Source organism: Melitaea cinxia, chromosome 7 (genome assembly GCF_905220565.1).
Source record: "Melitaea cinxia chromosome 7, ilMelCinx1.1, whole genome shotgun sequence".
In the NCBI taxonomy this organism is placed as follows: Eukaryota; Metazoa; Arthropoda; class Insecta; order Lepidoptera; family Nymphalidae; genus Melitaea; species Melitaea cinxia.
Genome location: NC_059400.1, coordinates 10,515,749 through 10,535,898, shown reverse-complemented (window position 1 = coordinate 10,535,898; position 20,150 = coordinate 10,515,749). Strand labels below are relative to the sequence as shown.

The 20,150-nt window shown below is 30.6% G+C and overlaps 1 protein-coding gene across 2 annotated transcripts in view; it reads right to left on the bottom strand.

The window, feature by feature from the left end:
- LOC123655343 (G protein alpha q subunit) overlaps nucleotides 1-18,019 on the bottom strand; it is a 30,491-nt gene extending 12,472 nt beyond the window's left edge. The window contains exons 1-6 of one of the 2 annotated variants that reach the window (XM_045591155.1): nucleotides 17,695-18,019; nucleotides 17,025-17,227; nucleotides 11,132-11,316; nucleotides 9,739-9,893; nucleotides 6,177-6,305; nucleotides 5,598-5,726 (exon numbers count right to left, since the gene is read on the bottom strand). In XM_045591155.1, coding sequence (XP_045447111.1) covers nucleotides 5,598-5,726; nucleotides 6,177-6,305; nucleotides 9,739-9,893; nucleotides 11,132-11,316; nucleotides 17,025-17,142 — 716 coding nt within the window. In that variant the 5' untranslated portion in view covers nucleotides 17,143-17,227; nucleotides 17,695-18,019. Of the gene's footprint in view, nucleotides 1-5,597; nucleotides 5,727-6,176; nucleotides 6,306-9,738; nucleotides 9,894-11,131; nucleotides 11,317-17,024; nucleotides 17,588-17,694 lie in introns of those variants that run through there. The other variant, XM_045591154.1, reaches the window with a different exon arrangement.
- Between the last annotated feature and the right edge of the window lie 2,131 nt (nucleotides 18,020-20,150).

The following is a 20,150-nucleotide window of genomic DNA, read 5'->3' as shown; positions in this document are numbered from 1 at the left end:
TGCCCAAGTCTCATCAGCTGTTGACAGTACAAATCCGAATCGATGGTTGTGTCTAGCGATAGAAGCTCATAATGAATGATGCCTTTCCAATCCCACCACACACTCAACATCTCCTTATTGCTTGTCAACCTGGGTTACGAAATTTTGCAGCTTGACCGACCTTTGAACACGATCTCTTTTATACAACCTTATCCTATGTGATCCACTTTTCGTCACCAGCGATCCATCTCTTCAAAGTGGTTCGATATCATTACGTCTTAAGAGAGAATTGCACCATATTTTCCCTTTTTTTAAAGTAAAACGGTAAAATGTACCGAATTTCTTCGTCGCATTCACCCATTTTGACAGGCAGGTGGTGGTTTGGTGGCGGTAAACTGTTTTTTACTTTTTAATTTCATTTTAAATGTCATCTTTTCATGGTACGAAGATCTGCCAGTTACGAATAATACAAAAAAAAGCCATTAGAACTTTTTACTAAAAAATACGAAAATACTTTTCCCCCGATCTATTATGATGAAATAAATATAGATTACATCCAGGCAAGGCGCGGGAATCAAACCCACAACACCTCTAGCAGCAGTCACGGCAAGCAGCAATTAAAGAGCTTGTCAAATTGGGCTATATCTGTACTATTTTCTCTCGCTAGTTTTGATAATTGCCACATAAATAACGTTTTAATTATTTTTTTTATTTATATACTTATTTAAGAAACCCATAGATTAGGTATACAAAAAAGTAAGCTATTTACATTATACATTAACCAATCATGTTTCGACAATAAAACAAAAATACTAGGGATAACAATACTCGGTTAATCGAATCTCCACAGAATTAATAGAACTATAATATAATGTCATTACACCGTAAAATAATCTATTTTCTTAATTAGATAAATAGTACATAATGATAAAAGTACACAACTACAAACAATTATTTATATGTAAGTCTACAAAACCCAAACAACATAAATTGAAAGTTAAACAGACTAATAAATAAATCGACTGTCTACTCTAGCTTTTAAAACATGCAGTTGACACAAAGCCACCCAAAAGCATTACAGCTAATAACTCTACTTTCACCTTTTACCTGCGTTAAGATTTCTTCAAGTACTTACTACATATTTGCAGTATTGAAATATACCTAGTACCAGAGATTATAGAAATAAATGATTAAAAAAAATATACCTGGGTAAAGTAAGGCTCACAGTGGAAGATTACTTTATTGAAAAAAAAAAGACGTTTATACAGTGTAAATGACCCCAATAGTTTTTATTCTTCGACTTACTAAAATTTTCGAAATTCCCTGGAACTGCCCGTAAGGGTTAATGAAAAAAACGTACGTCAAAATTTTCTTTGTAACGTAACGTTAATGTAGATAGTAATATAATACAGAGTATAACTTACTTCTATTTAACAATTTTTTTCAACTCCTTAACACAACCTATCAGATTAACCAGATACCTATGTAAATTAAAGTGAACAAATAAGGTTTTTTAAAATAATAAAACTAACCATAGAACACCCTCACCGTTATATAACAAACTTTATAAAAAAAAATTGGTATAAAGAATATATAATCCCCTTCTTTTTATTATATGAAGGTTTCACTGTATACAAATATATACAACATAACACGTTTTTGTTTACTGAACTTGTGATCAGACTCGAACGAAGTAAGGAATACATCATGTATAGCACAAGATAAATCCTTATCTTCTCTTCTTCCAATAAATCAAATCTTCCAAATAAATCACAAATAATATTTATATTGCAAAGTAAATTTTAGTAATGTTTTATCGGATTATTTATTATTTTTGGATAACTACCTAATAGGCAACGTCTTCGGTTTTTCTTTGATTCTTGGAACACATCGCTTCTTTTTCTTGAAATCTTTGAAGAGCCAGTGACTAATGAAACCATGAAAGTGCACGATAAGTGTAATTAAATTAAAAACGTGTAGAAAGAATTTTAAAATAAAGTCTTAGATATATTAAGTCATGCAAATAGCCATTATTTTTTTATAACTATAGGTTTTACATCTTTATACTTTTTAACTATTTTACGAATTATTAAATTTAAATAATATATATATATATTTTTTTATGTCACTAGGTCGGCAAACAAGCGTACGGCTCACCTGATGGGAAGCGACTACCGCAGCCTATAGACACCTGCAACACCAGAAGCATCGCAAGCGCGTTACCGACCCAATCCCCAATCCAGGAGCTCTGGTCACCTTACTCACCAACAGGAACACTGCTTGAAAACAGTATTATTTAGCTGTGATCTTCTGTAAGGTCGAGGTACTACCCCAGTCGGGCTGTTCCATATTTTGAGCAGGAAATTCCTGCTGTGCCCTACCTCAGTTAAAATAATATAATTTAAATTAATATTTGTGACTACAAACTTAGGCTTAAAAGTGGTTAAAAACTAAATTTTATGAACTAATTCTCTAACTAAAACATTATTTTTGCTCAAGTTGATTATTAATATATAATTGTCTTTCCAATTAAGGATATTTTAAAATAAAATAATTATGAGTTTATATTATATTTGGATACTCATGAGCAATAATTGAAACAAAAAAAAAAAAAAAAAATTAAAAATCTATATTACAGTTGAGTTCATTTGTACGTGTATCTTGTGCCTAAGTACTGCTTCGATTTGGCAGATTTTTTGTAACATGTTATAAATGGTACGTAGTATATGTGGTTTTATTTACTGCCTCATACTCGTATCTAAATCTATTTAAGTATGTTTATATTTATGATTAAAAAAAAATGTTATTTGCAAATTTTCGAAGATTCTAATACACCCATACCCAGTACACTCATCATCATTACATTCCTAATTTTAATAAACATATCTAAAAGAATATTTTCGATTTATGTATTTTCTTTTGCTAGTCGAGATGACTATTATCTGATCTCTATCAATATATAAAAGAAAATATTATGTAAAATTCACAATGATTTTTTTTATCGAGTGTCAATTCAAATGATGGATTCATGAAATACATTAATATATCTAAGACTATAACAATTTTTTTAAACATATCATAAATATAGTAAACATTTTATGATATTAAAAAATGAAGTGTTAGTAACGAAAGCGATAATACATAGAATTATTTTAATGTTGAATTCGCAAACCCTGCTTTAAAAATGCTGCGAATAGAATCTTTTATTATATGGTTAATTAGTCACATAGCTCAGCAAGATATTGGAAATTATTTGCTGCATTCAATGAAACGTTATTATAGAACTATTATTAGACGACCGCGTAAAAAACAATACTACATAATTTTACGTTAAATATTAGATATTAACACTTAGTAATAAATATAGTGTATAACCCGTTGTCTGACGTAAAGCGATTACGAAAATCACTGTACCTATAAATTTGTTACGTTGACTCATTTGAGATAAAAAATGAGAATGAAAACCAAAAGTTTAGTTTGAGTATGTGTGTGTTTGTGTGTGCATGTGCGTGTGGGTAGGTGTATATGTTATACAATATACGTCGTTGTACGCATCTCATCACTCATATTCCATGGATTACATTTACCTCTTGTTATAATAAAAATCAGCTGACGTTGCTTTGAAATACCAAATATACATATGCCATATACATACATAATATGTAGTATTGCTTATGTTGCGTCATTAAGTCTTATTTCGTCTCTCAAGTGTTAAAATGGAAAATGTTGCTATTATATTAGCATTTCTCGTGTCGATGAATCTTTTTTTTTTAAATTAACTAGGTCGGCAATTGTTTGCGTACAGCTCACCTGATGGTAAACGATTATCTTAGTCTTAGACACTGCGTCTGCAACACCAGATGTATCGCAAACGAGTTGCCGATCCTACCCCCATACTCCCAGGGGCTCTGGCCACCTTACTCACCACAGGAACACAACCCTGTTTGAAAGCAGTATTGTTAAGTTGTGATCTTCTGTAAGGTCAAGGTACTTCCAGTCGGGATGCTCCATATTTTGAGCAGTATATTTCCTGCTATGCCCTACCGCAATTAAAAATTCCATATTCTATATGTACATGAAGATCACGTTTCGTAACATTTTTTATTTCATTTTTTATTACGTGAAAATTTACGTCACACTATACAAGCGCATACATGATACGTTGAGGTTGGTTTAAGGAATGAAGCAAGTGAAGAAAAGATTTTTTTTAAAGTTCGTTAAGTGTGTATAATGGTTAAAAATAACTATAAAATATACTATATATATAAATAACTATAACCTTATGGCGAAATAAATATTTTCATTCCATTTCAACTTACATGCTTAAATACGTTTAATATACACACACGGTCGTCTGTTATTAATATTGGCAACTTAATGTATGTGTTTAAGTAGGTAACACCCGGCTGATAAAATATAATACATGCATATATTTTTTTAAATTAATATTCAGGTAATATGTGTGTAGTAGCTATATAAACAAATAACACTTAAAATCGAGGTTGGGTATCTACTATCGACCCAACAACTCGCGGAACAGAAAGCACGGTCACTGGAAACTGTGCCGACGATAAAATCATTATATTTGTCTGTTTTCGTTAAAGAGATTTATCGAAACTTCTTATAGATGTGACATATATAATGTAGTGTGCATCGAGATTTTTATTTTCTACTGTTATATGTTATTCATTTTATCGAATTGAAATATTATCGACATCGTTAGTAGTAATTATTAGCTGTAATAAAAAATATATTAAAATTAAGCTAAGTCATGCACGTATTTATTGTTGTTATAAATATTAGGACACAATGACGACCATAGGTTTTTAGGCTTTCACAATCACTATCAACACTTACACAGGACTTATCGCGATCGTGATTTTCAAAATATCGATACTTTGACGCTATAGACGCCACGATCACGGGCGAATTAAAAAAAGGTGTTGATAATGGTCGTCTAATACGTTATATGAATATAATATTATATAAGGAAGCTTCTGACTTAAGCATCACGCCGACAGTGCTCATATCCTCATTCCTCGTTTTTTTAAGGTGAACAGTATCGCAAACAGGAATGCAACCATATTTAGCGATAAGTAACATACACACAAGACTTGTCTTTGTATGTAAATAATGCTAGTAAGAGCCTAGATAAATGCATATAGAGAGCCTAGATAAATGCATATAGAGAGCCTAGATAAATGCATATAGAGAGCCTAGATAAATGCATATAGAGAGCCTAGATATGCTTGATTAGCAAGGGAACTTGAAAGTTTAAGCTGACACTATTAAGTTCATGAGTAGTCTTTGTAGCTTAGAGTAATCCATATGATGCGGTTCAATATAGGATGTAAATATTCCTTAGAAAGGTATTTAAACTTTACCTTAAAAAAATTTAACTAGCTACTGCATAGCTACAGAGTAATCAGCGAGCGTATACATATACTTAGCAGCATTTATTTACTGTTAGGGAGCTTCTTAAGAGGCTTCAAATTACGTCGAATAAAAGTAAGCCTTCCACCTGCATTGATATTAGTGCCGATTACGCTTAGAAAATTATAATGCTTGAGGAAATTTCCCTAGCGTTGCTACAGGATTGGGGAAAGATCGCGACATACCTAAATATGATTCCATCGAGATCGAAAGGATATTCGAGGATGCCGGTAGTAGGCTGTCGAGCTCTTAGGATATCTTGTTCCGTCGGCAGATAGTCGGGACTTTCGATTCTCGCCAAATCACTTAAATAACTGAAAATTCATGCGACCTAATGCATTCATACGAACTTATCATTTAACTTTTCGGTTATGAAATCATGTTGCGAATTGTTTTCATCGTATGATTTTCTACGTAAAGGTAATTTTCCTCGCTTTTATTTAACGATTGTGTTAAAATAACATATATTTGTAATTAAATTTAAATGGTTAAAATGAAATTAAATAGGGACAAAACGTGTGACCCTTCGTTGCGATACGAAGATAATTTTTCCGCGTTCCGGTAAGTTCGGTGTATCATTGCACACGAAGCGGGAAAGCGCAATGTAAAAAAAAAGAAAACAATTGACAACATATAAAGCCCTGAAAATAAAAACGCACAACGGCACAAGTAACGAAAAAGTACCCATCGAAACATGCAAAGACCCAATGACAGAAACATGCAGTTTAGGCGAAGCATGCACATGCACTTTTAGACGCTTTTACCTAAATCTTATCTCTTCCAAGTCAAATGGGTACTCAATGATACCCGTTGTGGGCACTCTCACGCGTAGAATATCTTGTTCAGTTGGTAAGTAATTTGGTGCCGCGACGCGGTCTATCTCCTGCAAATAGCTATCGGAAATTCTTTCTTTTAGTACTCTTGTAGATACACCCATACAATTAATAAGTTTTATGTAAAAGACACTAAAGCCCCGTAGGTCCGTGGGTTTAAAACCAGACATAAATTAATGAAAAAAATGTAAGTAACCTGCTAGTATCGTAGAAATTCTGAGAAATACATCTGCAAACCTGTAGCGGAGAAGAAGATATATTTGTCAAGTGAATAAATTATATACAGGCTACTACTGTAAATACATATTAGCACAGTAATACACTCAGAATATTGGTAAATCAATGTCTCACACAAGTAAATGCTAATAATGGAATAATGATCATTGTTTTCGCGATAGAGCGGGCAGCCTTAATACTACAAAATTTATCGAATAAGGAAGAAACCGAGAGCGATTTTTACAACGTATATTACGGTGGCTGTTTATTTTACTAACACTTGGTCACTGGGAATCGACAAATCGTTATCTTCACTATTAAGATAAAATTACTACTTAATCATCGTTTCAAGCGCAATTTATACATTGAGTTTTAATCTCTTATGTTCATTATTGTATTTAAGATAAACTTATATTTAGTTACATTATTATTATATTCATGCAATTTTTGACACCAATGTATAATTCTGTGTCTTCTGTGACACGTGGTACAAGTTGATAATCGTCATTTTACAGGTGAGCAAAAACAAGGTTCCAATAAATTCTTGTTCGTGAACTAAGTGGACTAGGTTCAACTTGAGTATTTTCTTTTGTAGAGTAAAACATTTTTTTTTTTTCAATATTCATTGAAGTTTTTTGTAAATATTTTAATTTTAAAGGTAATTTATGAAAAAAACTGCCGAGTTATATCTTTTTACACACTTATTTAAGTAGTTAAATTATGTAGTAAAAGATACTTGTATAGTTTAATCACTTTACACCTAGAATGATGATCCTAGCAGAATGTTAATAAGTACGATTTTATTTTTGTGTTACCCTCACATTAGGAATTCTAAACATTTTTGAATATCATATCAAAAATTGACCGCTCCAGCGGGATTCGAACCCGCGTCTCCGACTGACCGTGTCGGCGCTTTAGCCAATTAAGCTATGGAACGATGTACCCGCTAGAGCGAAATTTTCGATATGATGATTTTTATTTTCGGTTTAAGCGAACCGTGGCGCCGTCTATAGTGAGTTCTTTACAGAGACCCGTAACTATTCAAAGTTTCATATTACAATGAAAATCTTTGACAGGAGACGACACCATGCTATTTTTAATAAGTACGATTTTATTTTTGTGTTACCCTCACATTAGTCTCTGTCTCTGTAAAGAACTCACTATAGACGGCGCCACGGTTCGCTTAAACCGAAAATAAAAATCATCATATCGAAAATTTCGCTCTAGCGGGTACATCGTTCCATAGCTTAATTGGCTAGAGCGCCGACACGGTCAGTCGGAGACGCGGGTTCGAATCCCGCTGGAGCGGTCAATTTTTGATATGATATTCAAAAATGTTTAGAATTCCTAATGTGAGGGTAACACAAAAATAAAATCGTACTTATTAAAAATAGCATGGTGTCGTCTCCTGTCAAAGATTTTCATTGTAATATGAAACTTTGAATAGTTACGGGTCTCTGTAAAGAACTCACTATAGACGGCGCCACGGTTCGCTTAAACCGAAAATAAAAATCATCATATCGAAAATTTCGCTCTAGCGGGTACATCGTTCCATAGCTTAATTGGCTAGAGCGCCGACACGGTCAGTCGGAGACGCGGGTTCGAATCCCGCTGGAGCGGTCAATTTTTGATATGATATTCAAAAATGTCTAGCAGAATGTTCCTCAAACAAAAGATAAAGATAATAGCCCTTTCGACATACTTTTTTTTTCATTATGACTCGCCTAATCACATAATTTGCCTGAACATTTAACAGTTTACGAAAGTTTTAGGTTTACGAAAAAAGTACTGATCGACTCGACTTATATCAGTTATCACAGGAGGCACAGAATTATACATTAGTAACGTATAAATGCTAATTAAATATATAGGATTTTATTCTTTTTTTCTATTATGACGCAATTGTTTATGTTGAATATCATTATGAAAACAATTGAATGTTTTTATTGGGTGTTTATAAGTATGATGTCAGGCAGAGTACAATTGTCTATTTTATTAGGCTTTCAATTTAGAGGTGAATTTTATAAACTGCAGTCTAGAAGAGTTTTCAATAAATTTTATTTGGCATATGATATAAAAAAAATTTTGTAGTGTATTAAATGATACTGACATACTTTAAAACATATTTGAAAAAGACAAAGTTTATACAAATATTGAAATAACAATTATTTATTTAAAGATTTTTTTTTTATATTTTTAAAATCCAGTATTGTATTTATAAGAGTACATATTACAATTTTATGGCATTATTTGTTATTTTGGAATACCAAAATTTTTTATGAAAAAATTATAGCACCAAGTTATATTTGTGATAAATTTTTGAATTAAAATGAAAATTGTATTTTAATTGATAAAATTTGGTGTGAAGATAGTTTAAAGAGTAGTCGAGAACGAAACTGCTTTTAAATGGATAAAGTATTTACAATTTACCAGAAAATGTAAATTAATTATAAAATCAATTTAAGTGTGACAAATGTCAGTTAGCTGAACTTTTTGTTTTATTTTATTTGTTTTAAATTTCGTAATTAAATAAATAAATTGTGTTGCTATACAAGTTAAAAACCGTGAAAAGAAAATGGCATTTAATAAATTGTAAAGATGCCTGGAATAGATCGCTATTTAGTGGTAGGCCTGCGTTACTTACGCTAATGGCCTGTCTCATCGGTAGTGGATAAAGTTTATCCTGCAAATGAGTTACACTTAACAGCAGGAGGTAGAATAGACAATTTTTAAATTCATATTTGCGTTTTTTTTTTTTTTTAATATAACTAGATCGGCAAATAAAGTTACGGCTCACCTGATTTTAAGCGATTACCGTAGCTTATAGACGCCTGGAAGACCTAAAGTATCACAAACGCGGTCCCGACCATAGGATCGGAGATAGCCCGAATAGTAATATCTCATAAATAAATTGTAATTCCACGGTTAAAAGAAATAAAGTATCAAAATATTTTATGAATTGGATACAGCCATACGCCAAATATGAAACGTGCCCTAATTCCTAATTCTCAACTAACTTTAATTGTAAAACAACGATTTCAACGTGCTTTCGAAGCCTACTTGAAATAGAAGATTTTTTATTTGATTTTAATAAGCTCCTATTTGGTGACAGAAGGACCATATTATATTGTTATTACTATCAGTCGTACTTTACTGATTGATAGAATATTAAATTTTAGACAGCCATAGATAGTAAGGAAATAGTTTGGCCATATCTGATTTTATCTGTCAGTCTGTCTGTTGTATGCGGCTAATGTTTAGTTTAAAATTGACTTACTATTTGGCTGAATCAGTTAGCTGATACTCCCGCCTGCGGTCGTAGCACTCTTGTATACCCGCGTCTGCCCAGAGGCCCTTTATAGCTTCTACGTACGGACTTTCGAACGTTGTAACACTCTCATAGTCGATTGATGATATCAATTCTGCCTTTTCCTGAAATTTTTTTTTTGCAACATTATTAAAAATATATAAATATTTAAGTTTTTTTTTATTGAAGCAAAACTTCTTTACGCACGCTTGACTTGGGGAGTAAGCTGGTGCGTGACGAGAGCGTTACGAAAAGTGTGATCGGACGAGACGAACGAAAGTTGAGTGAGATATAAGTTAGATGGACCTAAAGAAGTTTCACTTCAGTCGTGTAGGCACACTCGTCGTTTTTTTATATAAAAGCATTGCCCGCAAATAAAATTAACGTGTTTCCAAAACTAAACAGTATCTACAGGAATATTGTATATATATTTCTTTAATACTTGTATATGTTACACACATATCTACGTATTAAAGTTTACATTAACGGATTTCTGAATATATCAAACTAATATAGCCTTTTTTGTTTTAAAATCATCACCTTAGGAACCTAGGAACTTGCAATGATTAATAAGGAGACAAAAATCCAATTTGTAAATGACAAAGGCTTTTCAGTAAGGACAGGAATCTGCCTGCTCTTCTATAGGTCAGGTATATTCACCATACAATATTCCCGTAACATATATGAAGGTACATGAAAGCAATATACTTTATAAAACTGCGTGATACACTATAATATACAATAACTAGTTATTAATTGTTTTTGTATGAGTTTTTTTTAATTTTTTTTTATCACCTTTCGTTACGTTAGTTGGTAATTAAATTTAGTTGGTATTGCATTGTATGTCAGTCGATAATTACAAATTCGGGAACTGATTTTAACGATTATTTTAAAAATATATTATAATAAATTATCTAGTTTAACAGAACTTAATGGAGGACAGTAAATTTCATACAACCAAAGCAGCTGTAGTGTTTATATGGTAGTAATTGACCTGCAAAGTTTAGCGATTTATGTTCTTCAATATTAATAGGAAAGTATGTTAGAGCAGATGGATTTATGGATGGATTTTTCTTTCATAAAAACTACCAAGCCGATTGTGAACAATGGCATATGGGTTATTTTGAACTAAATAGGAAATTATGAGGTTAAGCAAAGCTAGATACCTAGTGACACTTATGCTAATGGTAATATAGCTCTACATTATGACGAATCAATTCGTCACCAAAAGCGATCCAATTCCTTCTTTTTATACCTACATTATAATATATCATTTTGACAAGAACTTTTTATAGTAACATGGGAGAGCTGTAAATATTTAAATAATAATAAAAATATATCTTATTAAAAAGTTCATATTTACCGCATTGGACGGATTCCCGTATTGTATTTTGAGTAGATCCATAGCTCGTATCATACTTTGCATAGCCATGAAGATGTTTTGGTATACGAGCTTGATGAAGCCGCGTTTGTCGTCGTCACTGTAGCCCGACCCGTGAATGATTCTCATCTGCTTGATGAATGTTGATTTGCCTGACTCGCCAGTGCCTTACAAGATAAAAAGGTATTATAAAAATGATTCAAATTACCAATTAATAAAAATTGTAGTGCTGAGAAATTTTCGATAACACTACAAATCTATTACAGTGAAATGGAAGTGAGATTAAGGAATAAAATTATAGGCTATAAAATATTATGCAATGACAACACAGGTAGAGTTGACCTGTGCGGAACTTCTCGTTACATTACAATGCTTATTTACCTACTATTATGTATGACTATGATTATCTAGTAACACACCAAAGTTTATATATTAAAACACACAGTAATAATGAACATTTTGACTAAACCACCTCGTAGGGAGTGAATCCTGTGTCGGGGATTCGGAAACAAAATAATTACACCTAATCCACACAACACACTATGAGATGACACACATAATATGTCTGCCTAATACCTATTTAATTATCTAATGATTATAATAAATATAATGATATTAAAATAACTTTTTATTATATTATAAAAAACATTATTATATATTGTACATATCGAAACATTGACAAACACGCTGTACTTTATAGATAATACTCGTATAAATTTATTGAATAATAATAAAAAATTGATTCATAGCTGTAACTATTGTAAGCGCGCCATCCCATCGGTCCAAATGCAACAATGTAACTATACTTATAAATATTATAAAGGGAAACCTGTTATTGGCCTTATTTTTTTGTAATTTGGTTATAGTATGTATTAACTGAAACGCTGTTGGTTTTCTTAATAAATAAATAAATAAATAAATAAATAAATACTAGCGTTTTGACCACAACAAACATCTGTACCTATATTGTTTATAAACATTTTACACATGCAGGGATTGTACCCGCAACAGGCCAGTTACTGTTACTACTGTCTTCAAAATATTTAGATTATAAAGAAACAAGCACATATCATAGTTTAACATTTTTTTACTTATTATTTAAAGTCGTATTATTTTGTTTTTAAGCTTTTGTTAGGTGTTAAAAAATTATTTTTAGTTTGGTTTTTGAATTATACTGAGTTTAATATGCGTCTAAAATATCCTTTTTTTGTTTCAAATATATAAAGTAATTTACTATTGAATAATATGATTGAAAAACAACAACAATATAGATTTTTTATACATGTGTTGTCTGTACATTACGGTCTTAAAAATATTTTGATTAATTTTTGTAATGTATATAAAACATCATTATTAATTAAATTCTCAACAAACAAATTTAACTACACGACATTACCTATTAAATGCTATCTATTATATGCCATCCATGATTGCCTTTTGATGATCCTTTAGTAGCTTAAATAAATATGTTTATGCCGATAAAATAATCGAAATAAGTACAGCAATAAAACAGATTTTAATTATATATTTTTTTATTAATGATGCTAGATGTCATCAGAAGGCTTGACAGGCTAAATAGTAGAAAAAAATATATATGCACTTGTTAATACAATTTTAAGCTACTCGACAACTAAAACAATAATTTCTTAAGTTTTTATTAAAAATAGATTAATAGATAGATATAGCGTATTATTCGGTGCAGGATTACATAGTTGATGAAAATGAGTGGACTTAGTGACGCTGTATTTCATGCAAGATATTACTAATTTTGTACTAAAACACAGTTTATATATTATTTTCAAAAGAGTAAGTGCAGGGTTTCTTGCCGATTCTTCTCTGCAGAATCTACATTCCGAATCGGTGGTCGCTTTACTTTTATAAAAATAATAAACACCTGAAAATTTTAATTTGTAAAATGACGATTCGAAAGTGCTCTTGGGGGCTATTTAAATAGTTATTTTTGATTTATAACATCTTTCTTCTATTTGCACATGCAAAGCATAGATCTAAACAGAAAATTGTTAAGCTGAAACGCGTTGAATTGAATTTGAATGTTTGTGTATATTAAAAAGAACTCTTAACTTGTAAGTAGTCGACACAAAGACTAAATTAAAAGAATATCGTTAAAATTGAATTAGGATAAGTAAACAAACTGCTTATTTTAAATATATCTGAGAAATGTAAGTTTTATTTAAGCCGATATATTAATACTATAATGTTAATCTATTTAATACTAGCTGTACCCTGCGCACGTTACGACGCTATTTTTTTAATTTTTTTTTTGGTCGTACCAACCAGAACCCTTTGTGGGCTCATGCACAACACTTTGCTGAAGATCATGACATAATTAAATACATAGTTTACGATTCTATAAAGGACATACAGATAAACATTCATTTTTATATATTTAAATACTAGCCGTGCCCGCGACTTCTTCCGCTTGGAATTTAACAAAAAAGTTATTGTTAGTTATAAAATAAACAAATTTCTAAAATAAAAGTTGCCTAAGTTACTACTTATTACATCAGCTATTGGCCAGCGAAAGTCCCGACAAAATCGGTCCAGCCGTTTCAGAGATTAGCCGGAGCCAACGGTCAGACAGACAGATAGAAAAAAATTGTAAAAATTGGTTATTCTGGTACATGTACCGTGTATACATCCATATGCATTTAGTATAAAGCGGCTATTTTAATATTACAAACATATACTCCAATTTTATTTATTTGTATAGATTGATTCTTTGAAAGTTTTTCAACATAAAAAGTTACATTATCCGGTAGTTATATAAACTAACATGTGAATAAAACTAACAAAAGGTAAATTTAAATTATGCTGACTAATATTATCGTATGTATGATTATTATTGAAAAATTATCATTTATACAAAAATAAATAAAATTGGAGTGTCTGTCATGTGGTCTCATTTAAATTTGATCAAGATCTGACTAATACTTTTTGAGTTATCCGTAATAATGTTTATTTAATCTTAATTTTTTCGACTTTCTACTCTTGTTGATGTCATTTGAAGTAGTTTTTTTTTTTTTTTTGTTTATGAGCAAATATGAAGTTTTAGCTCAATTTGTTAGATAAATTATTCATCTTTATAATTCATACTCATTGTCCAAAGCTGTACAAGTCATTAATGTAACCAATATGCTTATATCAGAAACTAAAAACAATATATATTCTACTAATCTAATCGTTTTTTAACATTAACAAATTCATTTTAATAATATATAAGTAATATCAGGAAATGACATAGTGTCTATGAGATAAGAATTTTTTTTTACCAAAATTGTCAGTGTTGTTACCATAAAACCACTCTCAAATCCATATTTTTATAAAACACTAGCTTTGCTCAGCGGTCTCGCCCGCGTTAATTCGTAAAAAAAAACCTATATATACATATACTAAAACATTATATATCCTGCAACCTTCCTTGGTAAATGGACTGTCCAACTCAGAAAGAATTTTTCAAATTGAACCAACAGTAGCACAAACAGTTTAAACAAACAATTTTTTCAGCTTTATAAGATAAGTATAGTTAGTATGGATATAAAATATAATTTATTGATAAACTACAATATATTGATAATATACAATATAATATGCAATTCACAATGCCTATTGTGACTTTAACAGCAGATGTTCAAAAAGTAAATCATTTTATTTTATATTTATTATTTGTTTCCTTCCTTAAACTAATTTGTTGTGAATATTTTAATATCACAAATTTCCTTAATTTATGTAATAGGTAGGTAATTTTAAGAACTCTTTTATTGGATCATATGTTTTGTCGTTTTCATTTACTGAGAGAGATATATAATTATTATACTAAAACTTATTAATAACTTTAAATTAATAATTGTGTTTGCTAGCAAACGAAAAGAACAGACTTCAATTACATTGACAAGTAGACGAAAAAAAGTAACAAACACAGTAACGATTTTTCTGGGATGCCATCGTAAGGTTCCGGTTTCCTTATCACCCTTGGGATATCTCTCCTTTCCAACAAAAAAAGATTCATCAAAATCTGTTGATAATAAACAACAAAGCTATCCGCGAACTCACGTAAAAAAATATATATGTACGGTTGAATTGAGGAACCTCCTCCTTTTTTGAGTCGGTTAAAAAGTATATGGTTCCTTAGTGAGAATTAATAATGAAACAAAAAAACTAGAAATATGAATAGCATAGCATATATATATATTATTTTCTAGTAAATAATTTTTTTTTTACCTGTAGTTTTCGTATTCTCATTATGAGGTTTAAAGTAACTGGTTCCATTGGGAACTTAACTTCAATCTATGCTACAATATAAAGAAAATGGTTTTTGTATCTATCAACCTGCTGTAATTGGGAATTTTTAAAAAATGTTTGAATAAATATAAATTAATGCAAGAATTGAACCAATAAAGCATTCAATAATGATATCAGTACTGTAATTCAATTAAGCTTCAGGTTATTTCAACCCAATAGTTCAAATAATGTAGTATTATATATTTCTAACCAACTTCAAAAAGGAGGTTCTCAATTTGGCTGTATTATTGACATGATTATTTTTTACTATAAAGGTGGTGCTTGTCATGTGGTCCAATTTAATTTAGATCAAATCTGACAAGGGCTTTTTAAATTATTTCTAATAATATGAAGTTACTAGATCATTTTACCAACTACCTATAACTTTAAAAGTCATATAACTTGTCTATGTACTTAACTGAAGTTGACTTTTATTCGTTTGCAAGGACACAATCATTGTCCTTAAAAAAGTTCTTCGTCACAGAAGCATTTATATTTTACATATTTATTACATATCTGTAATGAAAATAAACTGACGTTTCATCCACATTTATAGTTACAGTTATTTTTTTATTGGGCTTGAATGAATGAAAAATGAAGCTTTTTGAAGAAAATTATTTCTTATTGTATGAGTATGATTTAGTAAGAACATTTTTCAGCTATAGGGCTTTACAGCAAGACAAGCAAAGAAATTCATTTTCAAAAATTAATACCATAAAATGTCAAAACTAATGATAGTTTATATATCGCACCTTCGGTGCAACAAAATCACAACAGCTCATTTCTTAATTTAACTGGAGAGGAATTTTAATATGTTTTTTCTATATTTTTTCCTCAATTCTGGATTACTATTTATGGTAGGTTTGAAATCTTTATAAAATTAATAGTTTAATTTCTTTGAAATAGTTTCAAAATCATATTGAATTATCCTGAATAATCCTCTTATATTGAAATGTCCTGAATTGTGACTTTAGTTGCACCGAAGGTGCGATATGTTTTAAAAATAGATATGCAACTTTTGATATCTGAAACTAGCGTTATGCAGAAAAAAAAACATTTTTTGCTGACTACACACATACAGCACAGCATACATTATAAGCTAACAAAATAAAAATTAGGAATACATAGGCTTTTTTATTTAGCATATTATTTATAAATATAAAAATACTGGAAACTAATTGGGTTCTATATTTTTACCATATTAACAATAATTATTTTGATTTTATTTTAATAAATGATATATTAATATTTCATATATTCATAAAATGTCATCATACTTATAATGAAGGTTCATTTTTAAGATAAAAATTATCTACATATTTTAAAGATAGTATCATGAACACAATTTTACATTACATCCATACACACTTGCTAGAAAAGTAGTAAACAATTATTTGAGAAATTTTGACACTAATGAGGGTAGCAAATGTGTCCTAATCATGTTTATTTCAATTTATTGTTAAGTATTTCATTATAATATTACTGAACTCAATAACTTGAATAAAATTATTAAGCAATAATTTTATATCAATAAATCAATTAGAAAAAGTAATAATATTTAAAATAAAATATTTACCAAGCAAGAGCAATTTAAGTTCTCTCCTGGCATCGCGTTTATCCTTTCGGAGTTGCCGCTCTATTTCTTGATTGATTCTTTTTTGTTCTTTCGCTTCTTCTGACATGCAGCACTCCATGTTTCTTCAGGGCGGAGGGCCGCAGTAGTCCTCGCGCGCGGATCCCTATCCTTTCGGCAGGCCTATCAACCGAGGCACACCACTCCTAGAAATTATATATTATTACACGCACAGCATCACGAATATCGTCCGCCACAACGTTCACAAAACCACACACACGACGGCACGTGAACAATCATCCGATCTAAAATCTAATAAATCCAAAAAACCGACAATCCGGTCACTGGGTGTGGTGACTTATGATCAGTCATATACATATACGCTTCTGTCAACTGCCGACATAAACACTTCGAAATCCGTTTATATACGAGCGTCGAACCTTGTAAAGCGATCGTATAATCTCATTAATGTAACTAGATTCAAGAAACCTATGGCTATTTTCCGCACGTGTGTAATAATATAATTATTACAGTGAGCAAACGGCGAATTGATGATACCTAGGCAATCTACTGATAACTAGAACGGCCTATGTCTAGGTTACGATACGATTTGCCTTGGCTCTATGTTTGAGATAAAACACTTTTTAAAGGTATTTACTTTCGCGTTACGTACCCGAGTATATATCCATAGGGCACGATCAAATCTTTCACTTCAAATTATTGCACTAACCACAATTTTATTCACTCAAGTCACACAACGTCCGCCTCTCTCAATATGGCGCTGGGAGATTTTAAGCGAAGTATCTACTGCGCGTGCGTCGTGCCAGTATTAGCAAATAAAAAATAGTGAACCGTAATTCGATCAAGCTGTACTAAATTTTAAAAAAGAAAATTTTAATTATTTCGAGTGAAATTCTTTAGTCAAATATATGAATAGGAATTTTAATTTTCATGCTCATCTAATTCTAATGACAGTCATCTCACATCTGTCAAGGGAGTCAATTGTCATTCAATATTTCAATCTCAATCAAATCAACCTATTTCTAATATTATTTGTATAGGTATTTTGTATACTAGATCTAATTAGTTTAATTAACTCAATTCATCAGTTATGAAAACAGATATCTGTAAACAAGTAAAATTAACATAAGATATACATATAGGTGAAAAGTACATGTGATACATAAATGCAATTATATCTATTCGGTATAACTTATCATCTTTACAAAACAGATTGCTTTCAGCTTTGAACCTGATGTTTTAATTTTTAATAATTTGAATTATTTTCACTATTTTGAATTACTTAAAAATTTTATTTACTATAATAGTAGCAATATTACACCTTGAAATATAATTTTTAGCATATGGTAATAATAATAATAATGTCATCTTTGATTTTCATGTTGCCAAGCGTCGAGTAATAGGTATAAAATCTTTTTCTTTGCTATCGTACGTCTCTCATTTTATTTTCGTTTCATATTCATTTCATAAAATTTTATTGATAATACAATGAATTACAAAGCCCATATTTTTCTTTAATTTGTTATAGTTCCACCTATACGAAGTTGTAGGTAATTATTTGATTTGTAAGTTAAAGGTTTTATTATGTGATTTAATAGGTAATTCAAGCTTAAAAAATGATTATTTTCATTTGAATATGACTACAAATATTGTCGGTTATGTTTATACTTTAATAAGCATTCTCTCATACAATTATTGCATATCTGAGTTTGTGATAGTAGATTATAATCAATATATTCAGAAAATTTATAAATTATTTTTCTTATACATACAAATAACAATACAATGCGTTCACAACTCGCTAACTTATTCTTTGCTATGTATACTATTTAAATGTTGCCATGTCAAAAGTTTCTTAAATAATTAATCAGTAGTTTTCCAGTTTTATACCATAGGACCAGAGTAAATTTTTCATTCATATGAGTACATAAAAATATCACTGAATCATAAGCTCTATTTTGTTGAAAGTTGAATGGTCTAAACAATGACTGACCAAATATTTAGAATTGGGTACTATTGTAATTTCTAGCTTATTTATATACCTACTTGATAATTATTTACAAGACTATTCTACTTAACAGAAATCTACTGGAATCTTTATGGTTTAACTTTGACTAAAAGTAAAAGATGTAAGATGTAGGTACTAACTAGGTGGAGATTGCTTTTTAGTTGTTTATTGTTTTGTCAAAAATAAATAACAACCACCTTTTCTACCACCATGTTTCATTTTTTTATAGGGATTGGACGCCTAAATTGTGATAATTTTAATGAAAAAGTTGCAACAACAATGAAACAAATAGGTAAAATTACGTAAACTCACCTTATTAATTTTTTGTCTAAATATTAACTCATGTTACAAACACAATGTTAATATAAATTATCGATATAGTTAATCAAATTAAGTCTCAATTTAGAAAATGAATTTCGTTGCTTATTGTCATACTTCATGCTTGCGACTGGAAACCTTGTGATTTAAACGATGTTATATATGTAACTTAATACGTCAGAGGATTTAAGTAATAGAGTATCTATTTCAGAAGCTATATAAGTGTGGTCAAGGTATCGAGAACTAACTCTTGCTATGTCGCATGCTGCCCTAGACATACTCCTATTAATTAACCTTGCAATATAGTAAGTGGCGTAATTATGGTTATTACCAAAAACCACGAGCATGTTATGGTCGATCTTAGTTTTACGTATCTAATAGCTGCGCGTCGCGGTTTTACTCGCGTGATCTTCAATCCCGTGGGAATAGTAGGATAAAAAGAAGCCTATGTATTATTCTGGATCTCCAGCTATCTACTTCCCAACTTTCATTACAATCGTTTGAGTAGTTTTTGCGTGAAAGAGTAATAAACTTTCATCCATCCTCAAGAACTTTCGAATATATAATATTACTAGCTGTGCCCGCGGCTTCGCCCGCGTTTAAATCAGTGAGTCAAAAAGTTTTCCCGGCAAACTTGCCACGATGTCCTTAGATGGCGAAGTGGCTTCTTCCGGACCGGGACAGATATAATATCATAAATAACGGTTCGTTATTAAACAGGTTTGTTATTTTTGTTGGCGTCCTGTCGTGTTGGCGCATTGGCGCGTTAGCACGTTGGCGCA